The sequence below is a fragment of the Sus scrofa genome, chromosome 14, assembly GCF_054392235.1.
Source record: "Sus scrofa isolate SSC_HxYL_T2T_F1_AM1 chromosome 14, Sscrofa_HxYL_maternal_Yorkshire_Landrace_v2.0, whole genome shotgun sequence".
In the NCBI taxonomy this organism is placed as follows: domain Eukaryota; kingdom Metazoa; phylum Chordata; class Mammalia; order Artiodactyla; family Suidae; genus Sus; species Sus scrofa.
Window position 1 is genome coordinate 98893739 of NC_139396.1, and position 26116 is coordinate 98919854.

At 41.1% G+C, this 26116-nt stretch overlaps 2 protein-coding genes across 13 annotated transcripts in view; one reads left to right on the top strand and one right to left on the bottom strand.

Moving 5' to 3' along the window:
* LOC102160869 (uncharacterized) overlaps positions 1-26116 on the bottom strand; it is a 107674-nt gene that overhangs the window by 81403 nt on the left and 155 nt on the right. For 3 of the 8 annotated variants that reach the window (XR_014828159.1, XR_014828158.1, XM_084997386.1), the window contains exon 1: positions 24764-25103. The exons of 1 other annotated variant lie outside the window; for it this stretch is intronic. Coding sequence is in view for 4 of the 7 variants with exons in the window: in XM_084997386.1 (XP_084853512.1) it covers positions 24764-25103 (340 nt within the window). In the remaining 3 variants the exon portion in view is untranslated. Of the gene's footprint in view, positions 1-18726; positions 21357-23314; positions 23443-24763; positions 25888-26116 lie in introns of those variants that run through there. 4 more of the 8 variants (XM_084997385.1, XM_084997384.1, XR_014828160.1 and 1 more) reach the window with 4 other exon arrangements.
* The window catches only part of VCL (vinculin), a 115233-nt gene continuing 114289 nt past the window's right edge, over positions 25173-26116 (top strand). For 4 of the 5 annotated variants that reach the window (XR_014825691.1, XM_021072078.2, XM_005671073.4 and 1 more), the window contains exon 1: positions 25173-25434. Coding sequence is in view for 4 of the 5 variants with exons in the window: in XM_021072078.2 (XP_020927737.1) it covers positions 25267-25434 (168 nt within the window). In the remaining variant the exon portion in view is untranslated. 5 annotated transcript variants of the gene reach the window in all.

Consider the following 26116-nt stretch of genomic DNA (forward strand, 5'->3'; position numbering starts at 1 on the left):
AATAGTTAAGTAGAAACAACCCGCACACCCAACTGATGAATGGATAAACAAAATGTGGTACATCTGTACAATGGAATATTATTCAGTCATAAAAGGGAATGAAGAACTGATAATATGCTACCACATGGGTAGGCCTCAAAAAAGTTATGGTAAGTGAAAGAAGTCTGACACGAAAGGCCACATATTACATGATGCCATTTATATGAAATTTCCAGAGTAGGTAAATTCATAGAGACAAAATATGGATCAGAGGTTGCCTAGAGCTGGGGAGAAAAAGGGAATTTGTTAATTGGTATGGGGTTTGTGTTTGCGGTAATGAAAATGCTCTAAAAGTGATTGTGGTGATGGTTGCACAACTCCGTGAATTTACTAAAAACTAGTCACTTGTACACTTTGTCTAATTTTTGGCCACACCCTTGGCATGTGGAAGTTCCTGGGCCAGGGACTGAACGTGTGCCATAGCAGTGACAACGCCAGATCCTTAATCAACTGTGCCACCAGGGAAATCTGACTTGTATACTTTAAATGAGTGAATAATATATAAACTATATCCAACATAAAGCTGTTATACACACATAGAAAGTAGCCTTGAGCCCAGTACTTGTTACCTTGTAGGTGCTTACAGGTTGTTTGGTTAAAAGGGCTCCTAAGGTCTGGATAATGGTCTTGGTGTCCTATTCAGAGATCCTAGTGAGTGGTCACCTTTTGAGTCCAAGCATGGATGGAAAGAATCAGGGTGCGGATCTCACAAGCTCCTCATTCTGTACTTCTGATCAGAAATATTCATGCAAAGTAGTAGAAAATAGGCTAGAAAATGGCTTATAAGGTACATTTTAACAGTTATTTCTAGTATTGCTGCTGTTTTTTTCCTAAAAAGATAATTTCCCTTTAAGTTCTATAAATAGCACAAGCTTTATTAGAGGGATATTATTATTTAAGATTGGAGTCACTGGAGAAATCATATGATTACTAATTCCACAGGCAATGAATTAAAGTGGAATGCTCAAATCAGCTGTAGGGAGATGAGCTAGGATCTTCGGTAAGATGCTAGATTATTAACAGAGTTCTTTTGCACTGAAACAAAGAGCCTTAGGGGTCAAAAAAGTAGTTAGAATTGCTTTGCTTCAAAGATCCGAGTGATCAACAGAATAATAAAAGTAGCTCTTTGTAGACTAGGAAATTTAATATTTTAGTATTTGTTTAAGGATCAATTTTGGTGAAAATGGTACTGCAGCTTCATGAATTTTAATTTTTGGAAATTCTCCCTCCTTGATGTGTAAAATAGAAAATAACTAAAGCACAATTCAGACCTTAAGTCATTAGTTTTCATTTCCTTAGCGAATCTAAAACACAAACACCAAGGAAGCAGGATCAAATCTCTATTTTCCAGCTTGCAATTTGATTTGATAAAATAAGAATGCATTTAAATTAGTAAACATGCAAAATTAAGTTTGACTTCACACATTTTTTTTTTTTTCTGCATGCAGGGCATGTGAAAATTCCCATGCCAGGGATTGAACTGATACCATAGCAGTGACTCAAGCCATGGCAGTTACAATGCCAGATTTCTAACTTACTGCACCACAGGAGAACTCCAATTTCACACATTTTAAAATTGCTTTTAAAATTTCAAATGCAATCCATATTCATAATAAAAATGTAAAAACACAGCAGTATATAAATTATTAATAATAATTACCAAAAATGAATACATACTTACATGGTGCTCAGCACTAGGTTTAGAGTTACCTACTTTAATCCTCACAATGATCTTATGAGGTAATTATTATTATATTTTCCTCCATTTTGCAGACAAAGAAACAAGCTCAGAGAAGTCAAGTAACTTGCCTAAGGTCATACAACATCTTGCAAGCGGTAGAATCAGGACTTTAAACCAAGCAATTACACTTCAATGTCTCAACTAAGTTCTTTTATACTTCAAGTGCAGCTCTTATCAACTTCAATCCTCTGCCCCCAAATTAACTATTATTTGCAGTTCACTATATATTAGAAAGATGAAGTTTAATAACTGGAAAATAACCCCTGGCTTTCTCATAAAAATATCAATGGACCCAGGTATATTATACAATGTATAAAATGAATTAAACATATAAATGTAATTAACTACACTTATTTATATATAATTTGTAAAATTAATATATAAAATTAATGTTATAAAATATATCAAAATATTCACAGCCCAGCTATCAACCCAAAAGAAATGAAAACACATGTTCACACAAAAATGCATATATGAATGTACACAGCACCATTATACATAAGAGCCAAAAAGTGAAAACAACCCGAATGCCCATGAACTGCTGATTGATAAACAAAATGTGGTATACCCACACAATGGAATATTATTCAGGAATAAAAAGTAATGAAGTACTGATACAAGCTACAAAGGGATAAAACTTAAAAATGTTACGCTAACTGAAAGAAACCACTCCCAAAGGAGTGGTTTGTATGATTCTATTTATGTGAAATGCTCAGAACATCTAAATCAATAGAGACAGAAAGTGGCGTCTAGGAGGGTGAAGATGGTGGAATGGGGAATGACCAAAAACAGGTAGCAGATTTCTTTTGGGGCAATGAAAGTATTCTAAAATTGAATGTGGTGATGATTACACAACTCTGTAAACGTACTGAAAACCACTGAACTTTATACTTTAATTTTTTTGGCTGTGCCCATGGCATGAAAAAGTTCCAGAGCCAGGGATCAAATCTGTACTACGGCAGTGACCCAGGCCACAGCAATGACAACACCAGTTCCCTAACCTACCATGCCACCAGGAAATTCCTGAACTGTATATTTTAAGTGTATGAATTTTATAGTTTTAAGTTATATTTCTATAAAGCTGTTAAAACTTCACGATAGTGAATATTACAAACAAAATTCATTTGGTTATTTCAATCTGTCCTCCAAACCCAAAGAATTACTAAAAATATAATCAAGAACACCTTCATAGATCAAGACAGTTAATTTGCTGCTCAGATATGACAAGGTTATAATGAGAGGAGAAAGCAAAATTTTGAAAACCACAAGAAACAACCACAAACTTACATACTGGTCATATGGAAGAAGAGGTCACTTGTACCAGAACCTATAACATGTCTTAGCTTTAACCTACATTGCTTTATTTCGTATTTGGCTTTTAAAAGACTACCTGCTCACATAACATGATTTTGAAATATAACAAATTTTTGGCAAGGAGATGGGTAAATTACTTGTGATGGTGTGGCAGCTAAGCCCCAAAGACGGCCACTGATACACCTCCTGTTACTCATGCTCTTGTGTAGTCTCCTCCCATGTAGAATCTGGACAGACATCATGACTCATTTTTTTTTAATTACTAATAAATCATATTTAACTTAAAATGTCACACAAGGGAGTTCTCGCTGTGGCGCGGCAGATTAAGGAATGGGCATGTTGTCTCTGCGGCAGCATGGGTTTGCTCTCTGGCCTGGCACAGTGGGTTAAGGATCTAGCGCTGCTGCAGCTGTGGTGCAGCTTGCAGCTGTGGCTCTGATTTGATCCCTGGCCTGGGAACTTCCATATGCCTCGGGTGCAGCCATAAAATTAAAATAAATAAATAAATAAAAATAAAATAAAATGTCATACAAAATTTTGAAGCTAGCTGATGGTACATGAAAGCTCATGTACTTTTAGTATGTTTGAACATTTCCCCACATTTTTTTTTTTTTTTTTTTTTTTTTGGCCACAACTGTGGCATACAGAAGTTCCTGGGTCAAGGATCGAACCTTTGCCATGGCAGTTATTTTTTCATTTTTAAAACTTTTTATTTGGAAATAATTTCAAATTTATTCTCCTCAAAAGTTGCAAAATAGTATACAGAGTTCCACCTTCCAGCCTGACATATTATCTCTAAACTATTTGGAAAGAAGTTGTAGGCAAAATGTGCCATTATCCTTTAACATTTCAATTTGTATTTCTTGAGTGCAAGGATGTGGTACACACTCAAAATCAAGAAGTTAACATTGATCCAATAATATCCCCTAATCTACAGACCCAATTTGAATATCACCTAGGGAGGTCCTACAGTGGCTCAGTAGTTAACAAGCCTGACTCATACCCATGGTGATGCAAGTTTGATCTCTGGCCTTGCTCAGTGGGTTAAGGATCCAGCGTTGCTGTGAGCTGTAGTGTACGTCACAGACATAGCTCGGATCCCGAGTTGCTGTGGCTGTAGTGTAGGCCAACAGCTACAGCTCTGATTCGACCCCTAGCCTGGGAACCTCCATATGTCATGCCCTAAAAAGAAAAAAAATACATATCTATATAAATATAAAATATATATGTATGTGTGTATATGTATGTATGTATGTGTGTGTATACACACACTCTCATATATGTATATATTACTAATGTCTCAGTATGCCCCTTACCAGTCCAGGATTCAATCTAGCGTCATGGGTTGCACTTGGTTGTCATTTTCTTTTCTTTTCCATATTTATTTTAAAAATCTTTATAGGGCTGCGCCTGTGGCTTATGGAGGTTCCCAGGCTAGGGGTCAAATAGGAGCTGTTGCTGCTGGCCTATGCCGCAGTCATAGCAACAGCAACACCAGATCCGAGCTGCATCTGCAACCTACACCACAGCTCATGGCAACACCAGATCCTTGACCCACTGAGCAAGGCCAGGGATCGAACCCATGCCCTCATGGATACTAGTAGGGTTCTTTAACCGCTGAGCCATGACGGGAACTCCTTGGTTTTCATTTTCTTTAGTTGTCAATCTGGAATAGTTTCTCAGTTACCTTTCATGACCTTGACGATTTTGAAGAGCCCAAGCTAATTGTTTTGAGCATGTTCCTCAATTATGGGTTATTTGTCTGATATTTCTTTATAATTTATTCTTTTTGGCAGGAATGGCACAGAAGTGAGGCTGTGCTCATAAGGAGGCACATGACATCAATTTGTTTCATAATTGAGGATGTTAACTTTTATCACTTAGTTAAGATGGTGTCTGCCAGGTTCTTCACTGTAAAGTCATGAATAATTGCTTTGTGGGAAAAATCTTTGAGACCATGTGAATATCTTGTTTCTCATTAAAATGTTACCAGCTTTAGCATCCACTAATGCTTCTAACCTGAATAAATTATTATTTAGATGATCACCAAATAGGGATTTTCTAATCCTATCATTCCTCCTAGATTTATTAGATAGGATAGAGTTTTCCTTCCTCCCTAACTAATTAATATCAGTATGGACTCATGATTTCTCCTTTACTCACAGGGTTATAATCTCTTACTATCATTATTTATTTTGAGACTTAAATTATCACAGACCTAGCCAGTGTGAGCCCCTTCAAGTTGGTTACTATGTCTTATACACATGTCCCCATCATTCTTTGAGTACTTCTTTACTGCCTGGTGTCATAAAATGTCTGGTATTTTTCCTGCTCCTGCCCTAAAATCAGCCATGTAATTAAGGAGCCTTAGTTTTAGTGGGTAATGGTATCTAGAAACCAAGATCTAAACATGTGCATTGTTATTCATGGAATGCCATTGGTTCTGGACCCTCTCAGTGAACAAACCAGAACACACACACAAACGCACACACACTCACATACAACTAACTATATCTGTCTGTCTGTCCATCTAATCAGACCATGATACTGGTTATCTCCAATTCTTTTTCAGCACTCCAGGGTATATTCTAGATTTCTCAGTTTCTACAGTTGTAATTCCTTCCCCTGCCAGTGAGAAATTTGTATTTATTTATTTGCTTAACCCCAGACATGCTGACCTCCACCCCTTAGTGGGTACCAGTGGTAAGGTTGGCCCCAATGAAGAGGAAGAGGGATACATCCCACCCACCCCCGCAATGTATCAGAAACTTAAGCAATATATAGCAAAAACTTATGTATATTCAACTATTTTGGATATGTGGCCCACAGAACATCCATTTACTCAAATAACAAAAAGGACAAGTAATTTTGCTGAAATCTCCAAATACTCTCATTAACAAACATTTTAGCAAACAAAATTGTCAACTGCATCTTTGAAAGCAGTGAAAGACATAAGACTGTGAGCTAGAAGGAGCTGGGTTTAATTTCTGTTTCTGAGACTTAGTGGAGCAACCTTAGATAAATTTCCTAATTTCTCTGAAATGCAGTTTCTTCTAAAAATGGATATGAATGGAATATATAATTGCTTTTAGGATTAAATCAGACAATGTACCTGCAGTGGATTGTCTTGATATAGACAGGATTCTGAAAATTTTTAAAGCAGAATAAAACTGTAACTTAAAAGTTACAAGCAGTTCCTTCCTGCTAAGAAGTGAAGGTTCAGATACATATTGAGAACACATTGCCTTCTTTTCTGGAAAAGTTGCCACTTTGTTTTTAAATTATGTCAATATATACAAACTATCCACTCATTGTTCTTGGGAGAAAAACTGAATATAGTAACCAAATTCAAATACAGTTTTTTTTCCATAAAGAAATTATGTATTTGCATGAAAAGATGTTCAACATAGCTAATTATTAGATAAATGCAAATCAAAACTGCAGTGAGCACTACCTCACACTGGTCAGAATGGCCATCATTAAAAAGTCCACAAATAAGAAATGCTGAGGAAATTTTCTTTTGGTTTGATCTCTGGCCCAGGAACTTCAACATGCTGTGGGCTAGAAAGAGAAACTGGAAAGGATGAGGAGAATGGAGAACCCTTCTACACTGTTGATAAGAATGTAAATTAGTGCAGCCACTATGGAAAACAAGTATGGAGGTTCCTCAAAAAACTAAAAATAGAGTTGATATATGATCCAGCAATCCCACTCCTAGGCATATATCTAGACAAAACTGTAATTCAAGGTGGTATACGCACTCCTATGTTCATAGCAGCATATTTACAATAACTAGACATGGAAACAACTTAAATGTCTATCAACAGATGACTAGATAAAGAAGATGTGGTACACATGCACACGCATGCACACACACGCACAAACACACAATGAAATACTCAGCCATAAACAATAATGAGATAATGCCATTTTCAGCAACATGGATGGATCAAGATTACCATACTAACTAAGTCAGAAAGAGAATGACAAACACCATATGATATCGCTTATATTTAGAATTTAAAATATGACACTAAATGAACTTATCTATGAAACAAACAAACAGACTCACAGATATAGAAAATGGACTTATGGTTGTCAAGGGGGAAAGGGTTGGTGGAGGGATGGATTGGGAGTTTTGGATTAACAGCTATAAACTATTATATATAGAATGGATAAACAACAAGGTCCTACTGAATAGCACAGGGAACTATATTCAGTATCCTGTGACAAACCATAACAGAAAAGACTATATAATGTATATGTATAACTGAATAACTTTTCTGTACAGCAGAAATTAATACATTATAAATCAACTATACTTGGAGTTCTAGCCATGGTGCAGTGGTTAACGAATCTAACTAGGAAATATGAGGTTGCAGGTTCAATCCTTGACCTTGCTCAGTGGGTTAAGGATCTGGCCGTTGCCATCAGCTGTGGTGTAGCTTGCAGATGTGGCTCAGATCCCGAGTTGCTGTGGCTCTGGTGTAGGCTGGTGGCTACAGCTCTGATTAGACCCCTAGCCTGGGAACCTCCATATGCCATGGGAGTGGCCCTAGAAAAGGCAAAAAGACAAAAAAAAAAAAAAATCAACTATACTTAATAAAATTTTATTTATTTATTTATTTTTGTCTTTTTACGGCTGCACCCACAGTATATGAAAGTTCCCAGGCTAGGGGTTGAATCAGAGTTGTAGCGGCTAGCCTATACCACAGTCACAGCAAACCCGGATCCTTAACCCACTGAGTAAGGACAGGGATGGAACCTGTGTCCTCATGGACATTACCACTGAGCCACTAAGGTAACTCCACTTCAATAAAATTTTTTAAAAAAAAAATTATGTGGGAGTTCTTATTGTAGTGCAGCGGAAACGAATCTGACTAGGAACCATGAGGTTGCAGGTTCGATTTTTGGCCTCTCTCAGTGGGTTGAGGATCTGGCATTGCCATGAGCTGTGGTGTAGGTCTCAGACATGGCTTGGATCCCGAGTTGCTGTGGCAGTGGCGTAGGTTGGCAGCTGTAGCTCCGATTGGACCCCTAGCCTGGAAACCTCCATATGCTGCAGGCGTGGCCCTGAAAAAGACAAAAGCCAAAAAAAGAAAAAGAAAAAAAAAAAAAAAAAAAAAAAAAAAAACAGAAAAAGAAAAAGAAATTACATGTTTGACAATGTAAATTGAGTGTCTCCTTTAGCAACCTTGAAGGGAGTCTTTCCTTTTCCTCTGTGAATGTACGCCACCCTTTGCTTATAAATTATTGCTCATTCTTGGAGACTAGTATCTGTGAGAGAAAATGAGGAGGGAACCAAGGGAGCTGGGACAGTCACTTTTCATACTGTGGATTAAAAAGCAAATAAAGTAAAGAAAGTCAGTACAGAAGGAGGAGAATGAAGTAGGTGCTCAGAGAATATACAGAGATAGATGGATATCTGCCATTGAACTTCACCACTTGCTAATCCCTTTTTTTTTTTCTGTCCCTTATGAGGCTAGGTTTTATTGCCTAACTTTTCTGTGAGACGTTTGTCTATCTATGCAACAAGTGCTGTTTCTCAGTTTGTTTGTTTTAAGTGCATTTGACTTTGAATGGCTGCATGTGGGAGAGGTAGCTAAGATAGCAGCTCCCCTTTCCTGATGCCAGATTGTGGATACCCATGGAGAGCTCTAGGGCCGGGAAGGGTAGCTCAGAGGAGGTCCCCCACAGTGATGATCTCATCACCATCTCTGAGAGAGACCATGAGGTAAGGAGGCCAGAGCAGGAGGATCCTACAGATCTATTCCTGACTCCTCAATAGAGAGCCCCTCTCACCAGGTCATATTGGAAAGGTGACTTTTTCCGCAATCAGAGGAATGAACATTAGTATTTGTTTTGGTATTAATGGACACATGGCTGAAATTTGTAATCTTAAGCTGTTTGAACCCAAGCATTTGGGGTACCTAGGTAGAACAAGTGCTTCACAATAGGCCTACAGTTAATGCTAATTATTTTTTACTCACTTTCCAAGATTTTCTATCATTCTATAAAATACTATGCCTTGGCATTACTTTATCTACGAATCCACTCTAATTTCTGGAGCAATTGCTTATGAGCACATAAAGAGTAATGCAAGCCCCCCTTGCTTAGGAGAATAAATTTCATTTTAGGAATTTTGCTAAGTGGCGTACATTCTTTTACTGACTTCCATTAAAAAATGATCAAATCAGGGAGCTCTAAAACATGCTGATTATAAGTATCTTTAGGAAACAGTAAAATAAAAATAAATACTCTTCATAATAAGCAAAGTTTGTATGAGTCACATGCTGGAGAGAAAACAAGAGCTTTCTTAGAAAAGAGAAGTAGTATTTAGTATAATTATTCACAATACTTCAAAATCTAACACTGTGCTGTTCTCAGAATAAGTCCCTAAATAAAAATAATAAATGTGGAAGGTGTGTTTTGGGGGTGGGAGGAAAAGGGAAGCAATACCTCTCCCTTATTTTCTTCTTAAGCTGGTGCAAACCATCAACTACACTCTTTCTTCCCTTTTCTCAGGCTAGGGACATAGACAAGACTGGGGGATGGCAATGTGCATTAACCAGGGCTTTCTTAACTGTGGGTAGGAGAATCCTAACTTGACTTAGTCAAAGCTAAAGGGAATTTATTTGTTCTCACATCTGAGTGGTTCAGGGCAGGCTCTGGCTTCAAGCATAACTGGATTCAGGGGCTCAAACAATGATTCAAGTCTTTTCTTCTTTCCCTGTCTTTATGCCCCGCTTCTCTCCATGGTTTGGCTTCATTTTTTCCTACTCCAGAGAGGCCTTTGGAGAAATTGTCTCCAACAACTCCAGTTGCACATCTTTTTAAGTTTAGTTTCTCTGGTAGAGAATCACTCTCTCTCTCAATACCCATCAGTCAACTTCAGGGAAGGGATTTGATTGGCTCTGCTAGGGTTGTGAGTCCACCCTTGAATGGTTGACTACCTCCAAAGAGTTGAGATACTATGATTGGCCAATCCTGGGTCATAGTCACTCCACTTTGGTGATGGTGAGGGGAAGTGGTTAGAGAAAAGGGATAACTGTAGTTAAGAGCCCCACGAGGTCATATGAACGAGGAGAGGAAGTCTCCAAGGCAAATGGGTATGTAAGTTAGAAGAAGCATACTGAGTTTTAAATGCTATAACTCCCAGAGATAAGAGGCAGAACCCGATCTAGATCTTTCTCACTTTAGTCTTCTCTATGTCTCAGTTTCTTGGGCTAATACTATGATTTGCTTAAACTGATGAGGTTTTTTTTTCTTTAGCCCCAAACAATATAATAAAATACTTAAAATAATTTTTTTTTCTTCCTACAGCAGTTGAAATTATTTCTCTCTCCAAACTCCTCTGCTCAGTTCTAGCTATAAAAACTGTTATGCTATCTTTGGACCTGAAGAGACAGTGGCATCTAAAGTTAAGATCCCAAGCCTGTGAGAAATGACATGGGTTTTAATTTTAAAGCCCTAATCAAGTTGCTTTAACTTTTCTTTGGCTTTGACCAAAGGCTACATAGAAAAGCAGCAAGAACAAAGGCAATGACAAGAAGTATGTAGGTGCTATGCTCTTTGTGAACATTTTACCAAATTTATAAATTTTGGGCTTTCTCTTAAGTGAATTTCTGAAAATCATGGCATTCCTGTACTAGCCAAGGGAATATTCTTTATAGACACATGGAAGTCCACACTGTAGAAAGTACTGCTTTTACGGATAGAGTGGTAGCTTCCTAGGTTAGTGTTTACCAAATGCCAGATCTTAAGACTGATTGTGTCAGGATCACCAAGGGATCCTATTAACAATGTAGATTCTTTGGCCCCATCACAGACCCACTGAGTCAGAGTATTCTGGGTAGAGCCTAGAAATATGTATTTTGAAAAATCTCCCTTAGTTGATTCTGAAGTGCAGTCAAATTTTAGAACTACTGACCTAGATGTCTGGAAGACACCATGCCTCTGAATATTTTGCCTATTGTCATACCATAGTGCTTGAAATTCTCATGTTACACTTAAATTTTGGAGGATTACAATCGATGTGCAAATATTATCATTGTGTTTTAATCAGGGCTCTTTCAGCTGCCAGTGACAGAAGCCTAACTTAAGTGAACCGGTTGACACAACTGAGAAGAGGAAGGAGAGCGTTTTTTTTTTTCAGTGATGGCTTGCTTCAGTGATTCAAATGATGTCATCAAGGATTGGGTCTTTCCAGCTCTTAGACAGCTCTCTCCAGTGAATGAAGAAGAAAGCTGTTGTCAGGCCAAGATTCACAGCCTAGGTGTTGAAGGGAGGGAGGGAGAGGGAGAGAGGGAGACAGAAAGAGAGGGAGGGAGAGAGAGAGGGAAGAAGAGAGAGAAGGTAGTTTCCTAACAACTCACCATGAGAGTTCCCAAGAATCTTTGGCCAATCAGGGAAAGATTGAGTGGGAAAAGGGCTGTGGTCAACCTCATTGGGTCTATCTTAAATAGGTTCTCTTTAGGAAAGAAGGGGTTTGTCACCAAATAAAAATGAACATGATGCTGGGAAGTCAAAATAAGAGGTGACTGCTATAATACGGTATGATAGAGGCAAAGAACTCATCAGTATGGACCAGCAGTTCTAAGTGTAGTCTAGGGGAGTTCCTGTTGTGGCACAGTGGAAACAAACCCAGCTAGTATCCACTAAGATGAGGGTTTGATCCCTGGCCTCACTCCGTGGTTAAGGATCTGAGGTTGCCATGAGCTGTGGTATAGGTTGCAGAGGCAGCTTGGATCTAGAGTTGTTGCGGTTGTGGCATAGGCTGGCAGCCGTAGCTCCAATTTAACCCTAGCCTGGCAACCTCCATATGCTGTGGGTGTGGCCCTAAAAAGCAAAAAAGAAAAACAACCCAAAAATCAAAAAACAAAGTGTAGTCTAGGGAACCCATTGAGACTCTGAAACAGTTTCAGGGGATCCACATTATTTTTCATAAATGTATGTTATTTATGTTAACATATGATAGGTATATTATAATTATTTTATAATAAATAAATAAATGTTTTATAATTTTTTCAAGCAGTAAATATTGAGAAATACAGTCACATAAATGATCTTTGGGGGTCCTCAATAATTTTTAGAAATGTATAGAAGTCCTGAGACCAAAAAGTTTGAGAACTCTTGACATATGTAGAAATTAGCTAATCAACAATTTTACAATAAAGACCTACTGTATAGCACAGGGAATTCTATTATCTTGTAATAACCTATAATAAAAAAATCTGAAAAATTATATATATATTATATGACAAATGACTTGCTGTGCATCTGAAACATTGAAATCAACTATAGTTCAATAAAACAGGTATACATACAAAAAAAAATAACAACCAGGGAACCAATAAAAATGGGTATACAAATCATGAAAAAATAAAAGCAAAAAACAGTTTTGTTCTGTAGTAGCTTTACTCACTAGGGTTTATCTGGGATCTGCAAAAACATTGCTGAAAAGTCTGTGGCATAGGTCACAGCCACCACTCAGATTCAATCCCTGGCCCAGGGAACTTCCAAATGCCATAGAAAATGTGGCCATAAAATAAAAAAATGAATTTATTACCTCATATAAATTTCTCTGGGTCAGGGATTTGAGAACAGCTTATCTGGATGGTTCCTATTCGGGGTCTCTCATGAGGTTGCAGTCAAGCTGTCAAGCAGGCTGCAGTTACCTGAATGTTATGCTTTAACAATACTTTTTTTTGTTTAAAGCCATGCCCTTCCTACACATGTTGTTAGACTGTAAGCTCTGTCTTAGTCATTACTTCTTTGCACCTGGCACAGTCTGAAACACAGTAGGTGCCCTATCGCAAGTTAGCCTCTTTTGGTTGCAAGTGAAAGGAAACCTAAATCAAGCTGACTTAATTGCTGTTTGCTGGTTAATTTTGTGCCACCTAGACTGGGTCATGAGATGCCCAGATATTTGGTCAAACATTATTCTGAGGGTTTCCATGAACATGTTTTTGGATGGTTTTGACATTTAAATGGTAATTGAATAAAGCAGATTGCTTTCCCTAACATAAATGGGCTTCAATCAATCAATGGAAGGCCGAAAGCCTGAACAGAAAAAAAAGAGTGAAATCCACCCTCCATCCTTCCACCCCTCCTCCTGGGCTCCAGGGCACAGAGAACTATTTCCTGCTTGCCTTCCAACTGGGACAAGGGCTTTTCCCCTGCTGTTGGACTAGAACTGAAACTCAGGCTTTTCCTGGGTCTTGAGCCAGCCCTTGACAGGAATTACAACATCAGCTCTCCTCATTCTCAGGCCTTTAGACCTGGACTAGAACTAAATCACTCTCCTGGGTCTCCAGATTGCCCACTCACCCTGCAGATCTTGAGACTTGCCAATTCCACAGAATAAATCTCTTTGTTTCCTATTGATTCTGTCTCTCAGGAGAACCCTGATTAATAAACTTAATTAACTGAAAAATCCTCAGGTCAGTCTGGCTTCAAGTGAGGATTGAGTCCAAAATGCAAATTTCAGCAGAGTTCCTGTCGTGGCGCAGTGGAAACGAATCTGACTAGGAACCATGAGGTTGCGGGTTCGATTCCTGGCCTCACTCAGTGGTTTACAGATCTGGCATTGCCTTGAGCTGTGGTGTAGTTTGCAGACTTGGCTCGGATCTGGCCTTGCTGTGGCTGTGGCTGGCAGCTGAAGCTCTGATTAGACTCCTTAACCTGGGAACCTCCATATGCCATGGTGTGGCCCTAAAAAGACAAAAAGACAAAAAAAAAAAAAAAAAAAAAGAAAAAGAAAATTTCATTGAAGACGTTTTTCTCCCCCTCCCCCTGCTTCTCTCCCCAACCCCAAGTCTTGCCTTCAAATTCAAGCTCTTTATAGTGTTCCAAAGAGCTGGAGACTTTTCCATCACAGATGAGAAATGGCTGTATATGCTTACGTTCCTTTTCACATCATACCTTAAGGGAAAAGAAAGCATCCTAGAAGTTCTCTAGTGGTCTAGAAGTTAGGACTCAGAGCTTTTACTGCTGCAGACTAGATTCACCCCCTGGTCTGGGAACTGAAATTCCACATCAAGCCATTGCTGACAACAAAAAAAAGAAGGAGGAGGAGAAGAAGAAGGAGTTGGAGGAGAAAGAAAACAAAGAAGTATGTCTTTAGTAGTTCCTATATCTGGGAGTCATTCTTTCTCATGTTGGACCAAACTGGATCAACTGCTCATTCTTGAACCAATCACTAGGGACAGGTGGAGAGACTGTATTGATTGGCTCATGCCCATCAAGGACTACCCCTAAAGCCGTGTCCTTGTGCATCAGAAGGGGACAGATATCTCCATCAGAAAAGCGAAAGTTTTCTTAGATGGCTGAGTTTAGTTTCACTGGGCAGAATTTATCACTTGGCTATTCTAGCTGCAAGAAAGCCTGGGTAATTTAGTACAGTTAATTGAGTTCTGATAGGAGGAAGGGGAAATAAATTTTCAGTGGAAAACTAGCAGTGTCATTTTTACTAATAACAGAGTGGGATTATCACACTTGGTTCAGACAAAGCCTGGTTCATCCCTTAGGTGTGAATAGGGGCCCACCCTCTCTAAGCATATTTGCCTCCTTTGGCAGATAATATTTTTATTTGTTCTCCTTAAATGTGAATTGATACTTCTCCATCAAGGAGAGGGTCTATTTCCCCTCCTGGAATCTGGGCAGACTTATGTAGGATCCATATGGGAAGTGATATTTGTGACTTGCAAGTCTGGCTTAGAGAAGGCAGTATAGCTTCTGCCTACCTCTTGATCTCTTGGGAGATGTGCCTTTGGAGTTCTGAGCCCTATAAAAAAGTCTGGCTACCCTGATGTCATCGTGCTTGAGAGACCATGGGAGGGACCACATAGAGATAGAAAGAATTACTTTGGAGGGCTCCATCATTTAAGCCCCAAGAGTCTTCCCAGTCTAGGTAAATTGAAGAAGCTTTTGAGATGACCCCAGCTGTAGCTACTATCTGACTGCAGCCTCATAAGAGACTCTTGAGCTACAACTTCCCAACCAAGCTACTTCCAAATTCCTGAGCCACAGAAAACATGAGAGAGAATAAAAAATTATTGGTTTGGAGTGATTTTAATGCAGCAGTAGATAACTAATACACTGCTCCAAAGTACTACATTCTACAAGCTAAGGATGAAGGAGAGAATGACTGCTGAGTAGGCAACCAATGGTGTTTGTCCATTTCATAAGCAGTAAAGGTGTTAAAGCAATAATTCAATGTCTATAAAAATAAAAACTCAAGGCTATTTTTCAAACACTATTTACAGTGAAAAGTTGGAGACAATCTAAATGCCCAAAAATAGGAAGATGTTTAAATAAATTATGAATCTCGCACACTTTAAAGTAATATGTCTATAAACTGACTATAAAAATCAAGTTCTGGGAGTTCCCGTCGTAGCGCAGTGGTTAACGAATCCGACTAGGAGTCATGAGGTTGCGGGTTCGGTCCCTGCCCTTGCTCAGTGGGTTAACGATCCGGCGTTGCCTTGAGCTGTGGTGTAAGTTGCAGACGCGGCTCGGATCACGCGTTGCTGTGGCTCTGGCGTAGGCCGGTGGCTACAGCTCCGATTGGACTCCTAGCCTGGGAACCTCCATATGCCGCAGAAGCGGCCCAAAGAAATAGCAAAAAGACCAAAAAAAAAAAAAAAAAAAAAAAATCAAGTTCTGGAGTTCCCACTGTGGCTCAGTGGTTAATGAATCTGACTAGGAACCATGAGGTTGTGGGTTCGATCCCTGGCCTTGCTCAGTGGGTTAAGGATCTGGCGTTACCATGAGCTGTGGTGTAGGTCACAGACACGGCTCGGATCTGGCCTTACTGTGGCCCCGGTGTAGGCTGGCGTCTGTAGCTCTGATTGGATCCCTAGCCTGGGAACCTCCATGTGCTGTGGGAGTGGCCCTAGAAAAGGCAAAAAGACAAAAAAAAAAAATCAAGTTTTGAAGAATATTCAATGTTGGCACACATTCTTTTTTTGTCTTTTCTAGGGCTGCTCCTGCGGCATGTGGAGGTTCCCAGGCTAGGGGTCCAATTGGAGCTGTAGCTGCTGGCCTATGCCACAGCCACAGCAACGCAGGATCTAAGCTGCATCTGCAACCTACACCGAAGCTCACGGCAATGCCAGATTCTTAACCCAATGAGCAAGGCCAGGGATCCAACCCGCAACCTCATGGTTCCCAGTCAATTCGTTAACCACTGCGCCACAACAGGAACTCCCATACATTCTTGATGTAATAATGTTAAGGAGAAAATAGCAGGAATACAAATTGAACATTATAGGGAGTTACCGTGGTGGCTTATGGATACCAACTAGTATCCATAAGGGTATGGGTTCGATCTCTGGCCTCACTCAGTAGGTTAAGGATCCGGCGTTGCTGTGAGCTGCAGTGTAGGTCGTGAGATGCAGCTTGGGGCCTGGTTGCACTGGCTGTGGCATAGGCCAGCAGCTCTAGCTCTGATTCAACCCCTAGCCTGGGGACTTTCATATACTGCATGTGTGGCCCTAAAAAAAATAAAAACAAAAAATTGAATATTATATTATATTTATTTATTTGTCTTTTTTTTTTTGCTTTTTCTAGGGCCGCTCCCGCAGCATATGGAGGTTCCCAGGCTAGGGGTCTAATCGGAGCTGTAGCCACTGGCCTATGCCAGAGCCACAGCAACTCGGGATCCGAGCCATATCTGCAACCTACACCACAGCTCACGGCAACGCCAGATCCTTAACCCACTGAGCAACGCCAGGGATTGAAACTGCAACCTCATGGTTCCTAGTCAGATTCGTTAACCACTAAGCCACAATGGGAACTCCTGAACATTATATTTTAAAAGGGTGATTTTTTTTTTTTTGGCCACACCTGTGTCATGTGGAAGTTGCTGGACCAGGGATCAAACTGTGCAATAGAAACAACCTGAGCCACTACAGTGACAACACTGGATCTTTATTTTTTATTTTTTGCTTTTAGGGCCATACCTGAAGCATATGGAGGTTCCCAGGAGAGGAGTCCAATCGGAACTATAGCTGCTGGCCTATGCCACAGCCACAGCAACGCAGGATCGAAGCCATGTCTGTGGCCTACACCATAACTCACGGCAGCACCAGACCCTTAACCCACTGAGCAAGGCCAGGGATCAAACCTATATCCTCATGGATGCTAGTCAGATTTGTTAACCACTGAGCCATGGGAACTCCAACACTGGATCTTTAACCTGTTGCACTATAAGGGAATTCCAAAAGGGTGAATTTTTATAGTATCTAAATTATCTCAGGAAATAGTTATATGTGAAAAAAAATTCATAAAAAATTAAAAATAAATAAAAATATGAACAGAAAAAAAGGCTAAAAAGGAATATATTAAAATGTTATTAGTAGTTATCTCTGGGAGCTGGAATTCTATATAATTTTAATAACCTTCTTTGTAGCTTTCTCATACAATGAAGAAGGTTGAAGTGCAATAAAAAAAGTGAGAAAACTGAAAAAAAGTGTAAAGTTGAAAATGATTTACATTCACACTGAATTTTTAAAACTGGTCAAGAAAGAACAGGATAATATGGTAGTTCTGTTTTTAATCTCTTTCTTTTCTTTCTTTTTCAGCTGCCCCTTTGGCATATGGAATTTTCTGGGCTAGGGATCAAATCTGAGCCAGAGCTGTGAACTACGCCACAACTTCAGCAACACTGGATCTTTAACCTACTGTACTAGGCAGGGGATTGAACCAGTGCCTCCATGGAGACAAGTCGGATCAATAACCCGCTTTCCCATAGTGGTGACTTCTATGTTTAATTTTTTGAGGAACCTCCATACTGATTTCCACAATGGCTGTACCAATTTACATTCCCAAAAGTGTATAAGATTTCATTTTTCTCCATATTCTCACCAACACTTGCTATTTTTTGACTTTGATAGGAACCATTCTAACAAACATGAAGTGGTACCTCAATGTGGTTTTGATTTACATTCCCCTGGTGATTAGCAATGTCAAGGGCATTTTTGAAAGTCTTCTTTGGAAAATGCAATCCTATTTTGGGTATATATCCAAAGGAAATGAAATCTAGTTATAAAAAGGTATCTGCACTCCCATGTTCATTGCATCATTATTCACTATAGCCAAGACATGGAAGCAACCAAGTGCCCACCAAACAATAAAGAAAATGTGGTATATGTATACAGTGGGATATTAAAGAAGGAAATCCTGCCATTTGAGACAACGTGGATGAAACTAGAGGACATTATGCTAAGTGAAATAAGTCAGACACAGAAAGATAAATACTGCATGATCTCACTTATGTGTGGAATCTAAAAAAAATCAAACTTACAGAAACAGAGAGTACAAGTGTGGTTACTAGGGGATGGAGTGCAGGGAGTGGGAGAAATGGGGAGATGTTGGTGAAAGGGTACAAACTTTCAGTTTTAAGATAAATAAGTTCTGGAGACCTAATGTACAGCATGGTGACCATAGTTAATAATAACATATTGTATGCTTGAAATTTTCTGAGAGTGGATCTTAACTACTCTCAACACACACATATGAGGCGATGGATGTGTGAATTAGCTTGATAGGGTAATCATTTCACAATGTATCTGTATATAACATACCAGTGTACACTATACAGGTGTGTGTGTATGAAAAAATACCATGAATTTTATATAAATAAATAGTTTTTATTTGTTAATTATATCTTAATAAAGCCAAGGGTAAAAAGAAAAAGAAGAACCACATTGTTTTCAAAGTGATGGTGGAAGTGGTTGTGGTTTTGGGTGGGGGTGGAAGGTGGGGTTGGGTGTACATGCAGCATTTGGAGAAAGGAAGGAAGAACTACTGATTGAGCCACTGTGGGGACAGCATGGGGAAGGGGCTGGTGACATGCTTTAGAGAGAGAAGGTACATCTGTGGTGAACTGGAGGAAGGCAATGTGTATGCGAGTTGTAGATTTACCCATGTGGGTATGAAGTGCACTAAAGTGTAATTGAGTAGGTGTAAGTCAGTCCTTGGCCACATGACCAACATACAGCAGTCCAAAACCTTATCAGGAGGAGAACACAGAAACATGGAGACAAACTGAGCATCCCAGCTAACTACAGAAGACTCAGATTTTATATTCAGCTCTATCCTTGACTATAATGTCTACAAACTGAACTCACACTGACAGTTGCTACTATGTCTCAATTCCCCCTCTTTGTAATAGAAGAGAACCATGCTTCTTGTTTTCCACCTACCTCAGAGAATTGCTATGGACTTCAAAGAATCCAAAGATTCCCATGTCATGGACACTGTGTAAAATATTTTTTATTTTTTTAGGGCTGCACCTGCAGCACATGGAAGTTCCTAGGCTAGGGACAAATTGGAGCTCCAGCTGCAGGCCTACGCCATAGCCACAGCAATGCCAGATCTGAGCCATGTCTGTGACCTACACCACAGCTCATGGCAATGACAGTTCCTTAACCCACTGAGTGAGGCTAGGGATCAAACCCACCTCTTCATGGATACTAGTCGGGTTCTATACTGCTGAGCCATGACAGGAACTCCCTGTGTAAAGTAAGTGACACCATCAAAAAACGCCTTCCCAGTTTTTCCTAACTGGGAAATGTTAAATCTTTACATATCCTACAATGTTCCCTACTATTAGTGGCCTTCAAACTAATTACATGGCAAAAAGTAAGGTTGAGCTAACTACAACCATGAGCAAATGTTGCAGATTCCTTAATCTTGTGGAAATTTACCTTTTCATCCTTATCTTTGAGCTGTATGAACATTCATGTCTGTCTGACTAATTTAATCACTGTCCTGGAATATGCTCCCACCTCCAGGTCTGGCTCATTCTGGAATGTCTGCCCTCTTGCCTGCCTAACCAAATATTGTTCTTCCTTTGAGGTCAGATTTAGTTCCGCCATCCCATAAACTCTTACCCTTAGGTCTGTGGTGCTCTCTTCCTCGGAACTTGACCACATGGTCTTCATCTCATAATTTTTCACTTATTTCCATAATGGTTCTTAATCTAGGGCAGGCTGTGAACTCACCTCTCTCTTCTCTGTGGTAGCATTTTCCAAATACTTATTATGTGCTAAATTCTTTGTATTCAATGAGGCTGAAAATAATATTAACCCCACTCCAGACATGAGAAAACTAAAGCTTTGTAACTTGCTAAGTGACAATTTGAAATCATGTGGCTAAGTGCCCTGCTATAAACTTGGGATAATTTTATTGTAAAGGAAGAGCAGAAAGAGATATTGGGGGACATCTAGCAGCTTCAGTCACAGAGAGAAAGGAAGGAAATGTAAAACGGTCATTTAATAAAAGGACACTTCAGAGTTCCTGCTGTGGCACAGTGGGTTAACCTCAGCAGCAGCTCAGGTTATTGTGGAGGCCCGGGTTCCATCCCTGGCTTGGTGCACTGGGTTAAAGGATCAAGCATTGTCACAGCTGTGGTGTAGGTTGCAACTGCTGCTGAGACTCAATCCCTGGCCTAGGAACTTTTGTATGCCATGGGTGCAGCCATTTAGAAAAAAAAAAAGAAAAAGGAAGTTCCCGTTGTGGCTCAGTGGTTAAGGAATCCGACTAGGAACCATGAGGTGGCAGGTTTGATCCCTGGCCTTGCTCAGTGGGTTAAGGATCTGGTGTTACCGTGAGCTGTGGCGTAGGCCGGCAGCTACAGCTCCGATTAGACCCCTAGCCTGGGAACCTCCATATGCCACGGGAAGAGGCCCTAGAAAAAAGACCAAAAAAAAAAAAAAGAAATTAAAAAAATTAAAATGAAAAAATGAAAAAAAGGACAATTGTGGTAAGTGCTATGAAAGGAGAAAGGGTTTATATAAACATCTTATGCCAGGGTTTTGCAGTAGGAAGTCAGAGAGATAGAACTAGAAGTGGGTCTTGAACACAGGTGTATTAGTATTCCATTGCTATGTAACAAATGACCTTACAACACCCATTCATTATCTCAAAATTGTATGGGTTGAAAGTCCCATGTTGTATGGCTGGGTCCTTTGCTCAGTTTCACAAGGCTGTAATCAAGGTGCCAACTGGACTAAATTCTCATCTGGAAGTTCTGGGGAGAATCTGTCTCCAAGATCATTTTTCTGGTTGGCAGAATTCAGTTCCTTTTGGCTGTAGGAATGAGGTTCATGTTTCCCTGCTGTCTGTCAGCCAGGGCCATGCTCAGCTCCTAGAGGCTGCCTGCATTCCTTGACATGTGGCCTCTTGCATCTTTAATCCAGCAACATCTTGTCAAACCCTTGTGCTTCTAATTTTTAACTTCCTCTTTTGTGACCTGCTGAAGAAAATTCTCTGCTTTAAAGAGGCTAATGTGGTTAAGTGAAGCTTGCCTGGAAAATCTCCCTATCTTGAAATCAACTGTTCCATAATCATGGACATAAAATCCACTATAGTCATAGTCTTGGGGATTATACCAGGAGTGGGAAATCTAGGGGGACATATTAGAATTTTACCTACTATAGTTGATAAGACATAGATAAGCGGAGATATTTCTTGGCAGGCAGAAGCTCAAAAGTGAAAGTCCACCACAGATTTTTGGAGATTGGTATATATTTGTGACTATTCCAATAATAAGAGCTTTCTTTTACTGAGGTCTCCTGGGTACATTACACAAATTCATTCACCAACCCTCATATCAGCTTTATGAGGGTGGCATTATTTCACTTTTATGAAGAAAGAAATCGAGAGAGAAGAAAAGCCACTTGCCAGGATTCCATCCCAATCTAATTGTAAAGATGGGATCATGGCTTGAGCTCTGGATGACTTCACATGGAGAGTTTGTGCTCTTTGTGGTGTTTAATCCACGTGACTGTGGGTCTGGGCGGGGAAGCAGAAGGCAGTAAGGTTGGTCTGAGCCTCGCCTTTGGAGGCATTGATATTAACATATGTTAACAGGTGGTGGGGAAGATTTTAGTGGGTGCGTGTGAATGTGGGGGAGGAAGGAGACAGAAGTGGATGTCAATGTGGATGGAGGCGAACACATGGACTGGATGTGCAATGTGGTGTTTGGGGGAGGTTAATATGGCCAGTCCAGAGGAGTCTGGATCACAAGACTGGAGGCAGGGATGAAACAATACAGTTAAAAGACGAGTGGATGATCAAGCCTCTGATTGTTGCTGCCAATTTACAGGAAATTCAAAGGACAGAGAACATGTTAAACTGCATGCAAGTATATAATTAGCAAAGTGGAGGCAGAAACTCTATGAGGATTATAGAAAACAAATCATATATACTTCCATTACTCAAATATTACTATTACTAATGTGAACTAATGAGCAGAGAAAACAGCTTTGGTAGCCATGGTAAGTCTAGACAATAATTTTATTAGTTTGATAAAAGGCTCCATTAGGAATGGGAATTCCTAGGGAGCTGTTTAGTAATTAATTTAGTCATGGCCAGACATAGGTTACCAGCTATGTAACTGGAACCAGGTTCATGGGTGTGCAGTCAGTGTAGCTACAGGGCCACATGCTGAGAACTTCACATTTGGGATCAGATACTCTGCAGTCATCATCTTGATTCTTTTTTTTTTTTTTTTCAGTGCTGCACCCATGGCATATGGCAGTTCCCAGGCTAGGGGTCAAATTGGAGCTACAGCTGCCAGCCTATGCCACAGCAACATGGGATCTGAGCAGCATCTGTGACTTACACCACGGCTCACGGCAATGCTGGATCCTTAACCCACTGAGCGAGGCCAGGGATTGAACCTGTGTTCTCATGGATACTAGTCAGGTTTATTAACCACTGAGCCACGATGGGAACTCCGCCACCTTGATTCTTAATAATTTTATCTTTGAGTTTGTATTTTAGAAGAGAAGTCCAATAGGACAGTTGGAACATGCATTGGGGGCTTGGGGCCTCAGATTCTGTATGGTCCTTCCTCCCACTACTTCACTTGGATGGGTTTTTAGCTGCTTGCTCTCTCCCAACCTCTGGCCCCCTGACCCCGCCCAGCCTCCCCTGACTCTGTTCAGGGACCACACTTCTACCCTTTGCTCTGCCTTGGGCAAGGTTCTGTGTATGCCACAAGGTGTCTAAGGGTGAGGCATGGAGGTGGCCATTCTCAACCTAAGCTATCAATGCCATGCATTTATTGTGCTCAACTCAGTGGAGGTGAGCCTCCTGTCTTTCTTCATCCAATTGTTGAGAGAGTCTCAAGGCTGGAGGTTGCAATACCTTTGGAGGTCACCCATTTGCTGTGGATTGAGGAGGTAGGCCTGTGGGAAGGGGAGATACCTGACTTGGGTCACTGTCCATCACTGGGAATTGCATGTCAGTCCAACAGTAGACAGGAGGGTTCTTTAGGTTCCTGTGGGGGGATCTGTATTCATCCCAAAGGTATCTGCTCCCCAGGGAGTGTGACACTAAATAGCAAATAAAAAATACCGTGACTGGTTGAGAGAGATACCACCAAAGAAAGGAACAAGCTTTGCATTTTAGTATCTTTAACAACACTTTTTCCTCCTTTTAGATCTACATTTTTACTTTGTACTGGTTCCGCAAATCGAGTTGGTGGTTCTATATGCAATCTTAGAAATTACAAAATGCCAAATTCTAAGTTTCCTAGAACTTAGAAAATAACAACTAAATGTTAAATTAAGATAAAGAGAGAAAGCAATCCATTGTCTATGAGGACATTGAAAGCAATAAAGAAAAAGTGGAGGTATTAGAAGGAAAAGTGCAGGATTTGGTAACTCACACAGCAGAACAAAGGATGTATATTAATTGAGAAAACAAAACAAAACAACCAAAACAACAACAACAAAAATAACTGCTAAAGTTGCACAGGGCAAGACACAGTTTAGTCTCTTGTAAAACATAGGCCCTTGAGAAATACGTTCATTTGACTTGCACATCTTCTGCTTGGAGGTATTAGTGAAAGTGTTTTGTCTTAGAATGGAGAAGCTTAGGCAAAAGAAATTTTGAGGTGAGGAAGACATTTAAAAGATGTCTTCTACAAAGCACACTGAGAGGATTAGGCAATTTGGTCTTATCAAAATGTAAAATGTACATTTCTGCATTTTTACTCATTTTTAGTCCTAGATAAATATACATACACACAATACATAGGCAAGTACTGTGATGTTCAAGCAGAATTGTTGTTGTTGTTGTTTTGGCCCTGCTGTGGCATGTGGAACTTCCTAGGTCAGGGATCAACCTGGGCCAGAGCTGTTACCAGAGCCATAGCAGTAACAACGGTGGGTCTTTAACCTGTTGAGCCACAGGGGAATTCCCAGAATTGTCTTTTAATAGCAAAAAACAGAATCCAACTTAAATGTCCATTACTAGGAAATTATTCAATTCCATACAATGGAATACCATGCAGTCATTAAAAAGAATGAGGTAGACCTAGACCTACATTTACCAACAGTGAGATGATCAGGGTATTCCAAGGGGGAAAAATATCAAGTTCCAGGAAAATGTTTAATCTCACTTAACTTAGAAAAAAATATACGTGCACAACAAAGTGAGCAGACAAAGGTCTCGAAGCTTGCGCACCAAACTGTTAACAGTGAGTATTCTGAGGACACAGAGGGTGGAGTGTGTGTGAATGAATGGGATGCTCCTGTTTCTCTATGCACTTCTGTTTTTTGACTATATTACAGAGAGGAAATGGAAAGAGTATTTTCAGGGCATCGTTTCAAGGGAAAAGTTGGGCAGCAGGCAGGGAGAACTATAGCTCACCAGTCTTGTCAGATTCCAGCGCCGCGGGAGGTAAGGAGAACCCGCCCAGCTGAGGTGATTCTGCAGAGGGGCGGCGCTCCGCAGAGACGAGGCGGGAGGCCGCCCCGGGGGGCGGGGCCCCGACTCCAGCTTCACGTTCCGTTCCCACCATGCCCTTATAAGGAGCGCCCGGCGTTAGGGCTCGGGAATCCGGTCGCAATCCCTTAGGCGCAGCCCCAATCCCAGGCCCCTCCCTTGGGAATGGGGGCGGGGCGGGGTCTTGGCGGCGCGGTTGTGGGGGCGGGGCATATCGAAGCAGGACCAATAGGAATGGTGGCCCCGATCTGAACGGCGCTGCCATTGGGCGCGGCGACGCGAGGGGGTGGGGCGCCCGCGAGGCTGGTTACGCCGAGGGAAGCCCGGACTCCGTAGTCGCTGCTCGGAGTCCTTCTCTTCGCGGGTTCCCCTCTCTGCCGTTCTCAGTTCTCTGTAGCCCGCGGTTCGCCGCCCCGCTAGCCGCCGCGATGCCGGTGTTTCATACGCGAACGATCGAGAGCATCCTGGAGCCGGTGGCGCAGCAGATCTCGCACCTGGTGATCATGCACGAGGAAGGCGAGGTGGACGGCAAAGCCATCCCTGACCTCACCGCGCCTGTGGCCGCCGTGCAGGCGGCGGTCAGCAACCTCGTCCGGGTGAGCGCGCCAGGCCTGGGATGGGGAACGGGGGCGGGAGACGTCCCAGGGGTCCCGGCCCGCCTCGCGGCTCCCCTGTGCTGCCTGCGGCTTTGCGCGTGGGCTCTGGAGCCAGACCGCCTCCGGTTTGAATCCTGACTCCCCCGCGCTGTGACCTTGAGCAAGACCCCGAGTCTCTCTGAGCTTCAGTTTTGTCATCTATGAAATGGGGGCAGTCGTAATAATGCCTGCCTTGCGGGTTTGTTGTGAAGATTCCGCGAGGTTTTTGTAAAGTGCCTAGCGCGGTGTTATGATCTATAGTAAGCGCTCAATAAATGATAGGTGTTAGGAGTCTGATAGCCCCTTTCTCTCAGTAGTCTGTCGCCCCACCGGTTGACACTCTTGCTCACAGCTCCTTTTTAGGCCTCCCGAGCCTCTGGGCTGGCGGGCTTCTCCACCGATTCTCTGCCTTTCCTTCCAAAGATTATTAGAACCACGTTGTTCTCCTTCCTGATACTTGCCCCTCGCCTTAAAACCTGCCTCACCCACCACCCCTCCCCAGAGCTCCCCGCGTCCGGCGCTTTTGTCCACTTGTCTTACTGGCCACTCGTCTCCGTCTCCTCCCTCCCTGGGCATTCTACTTCTGCTCACACCTCTGGCCCTCACAAACGCCGGGTTATGTCTTTATGCAGAAATTCATAAC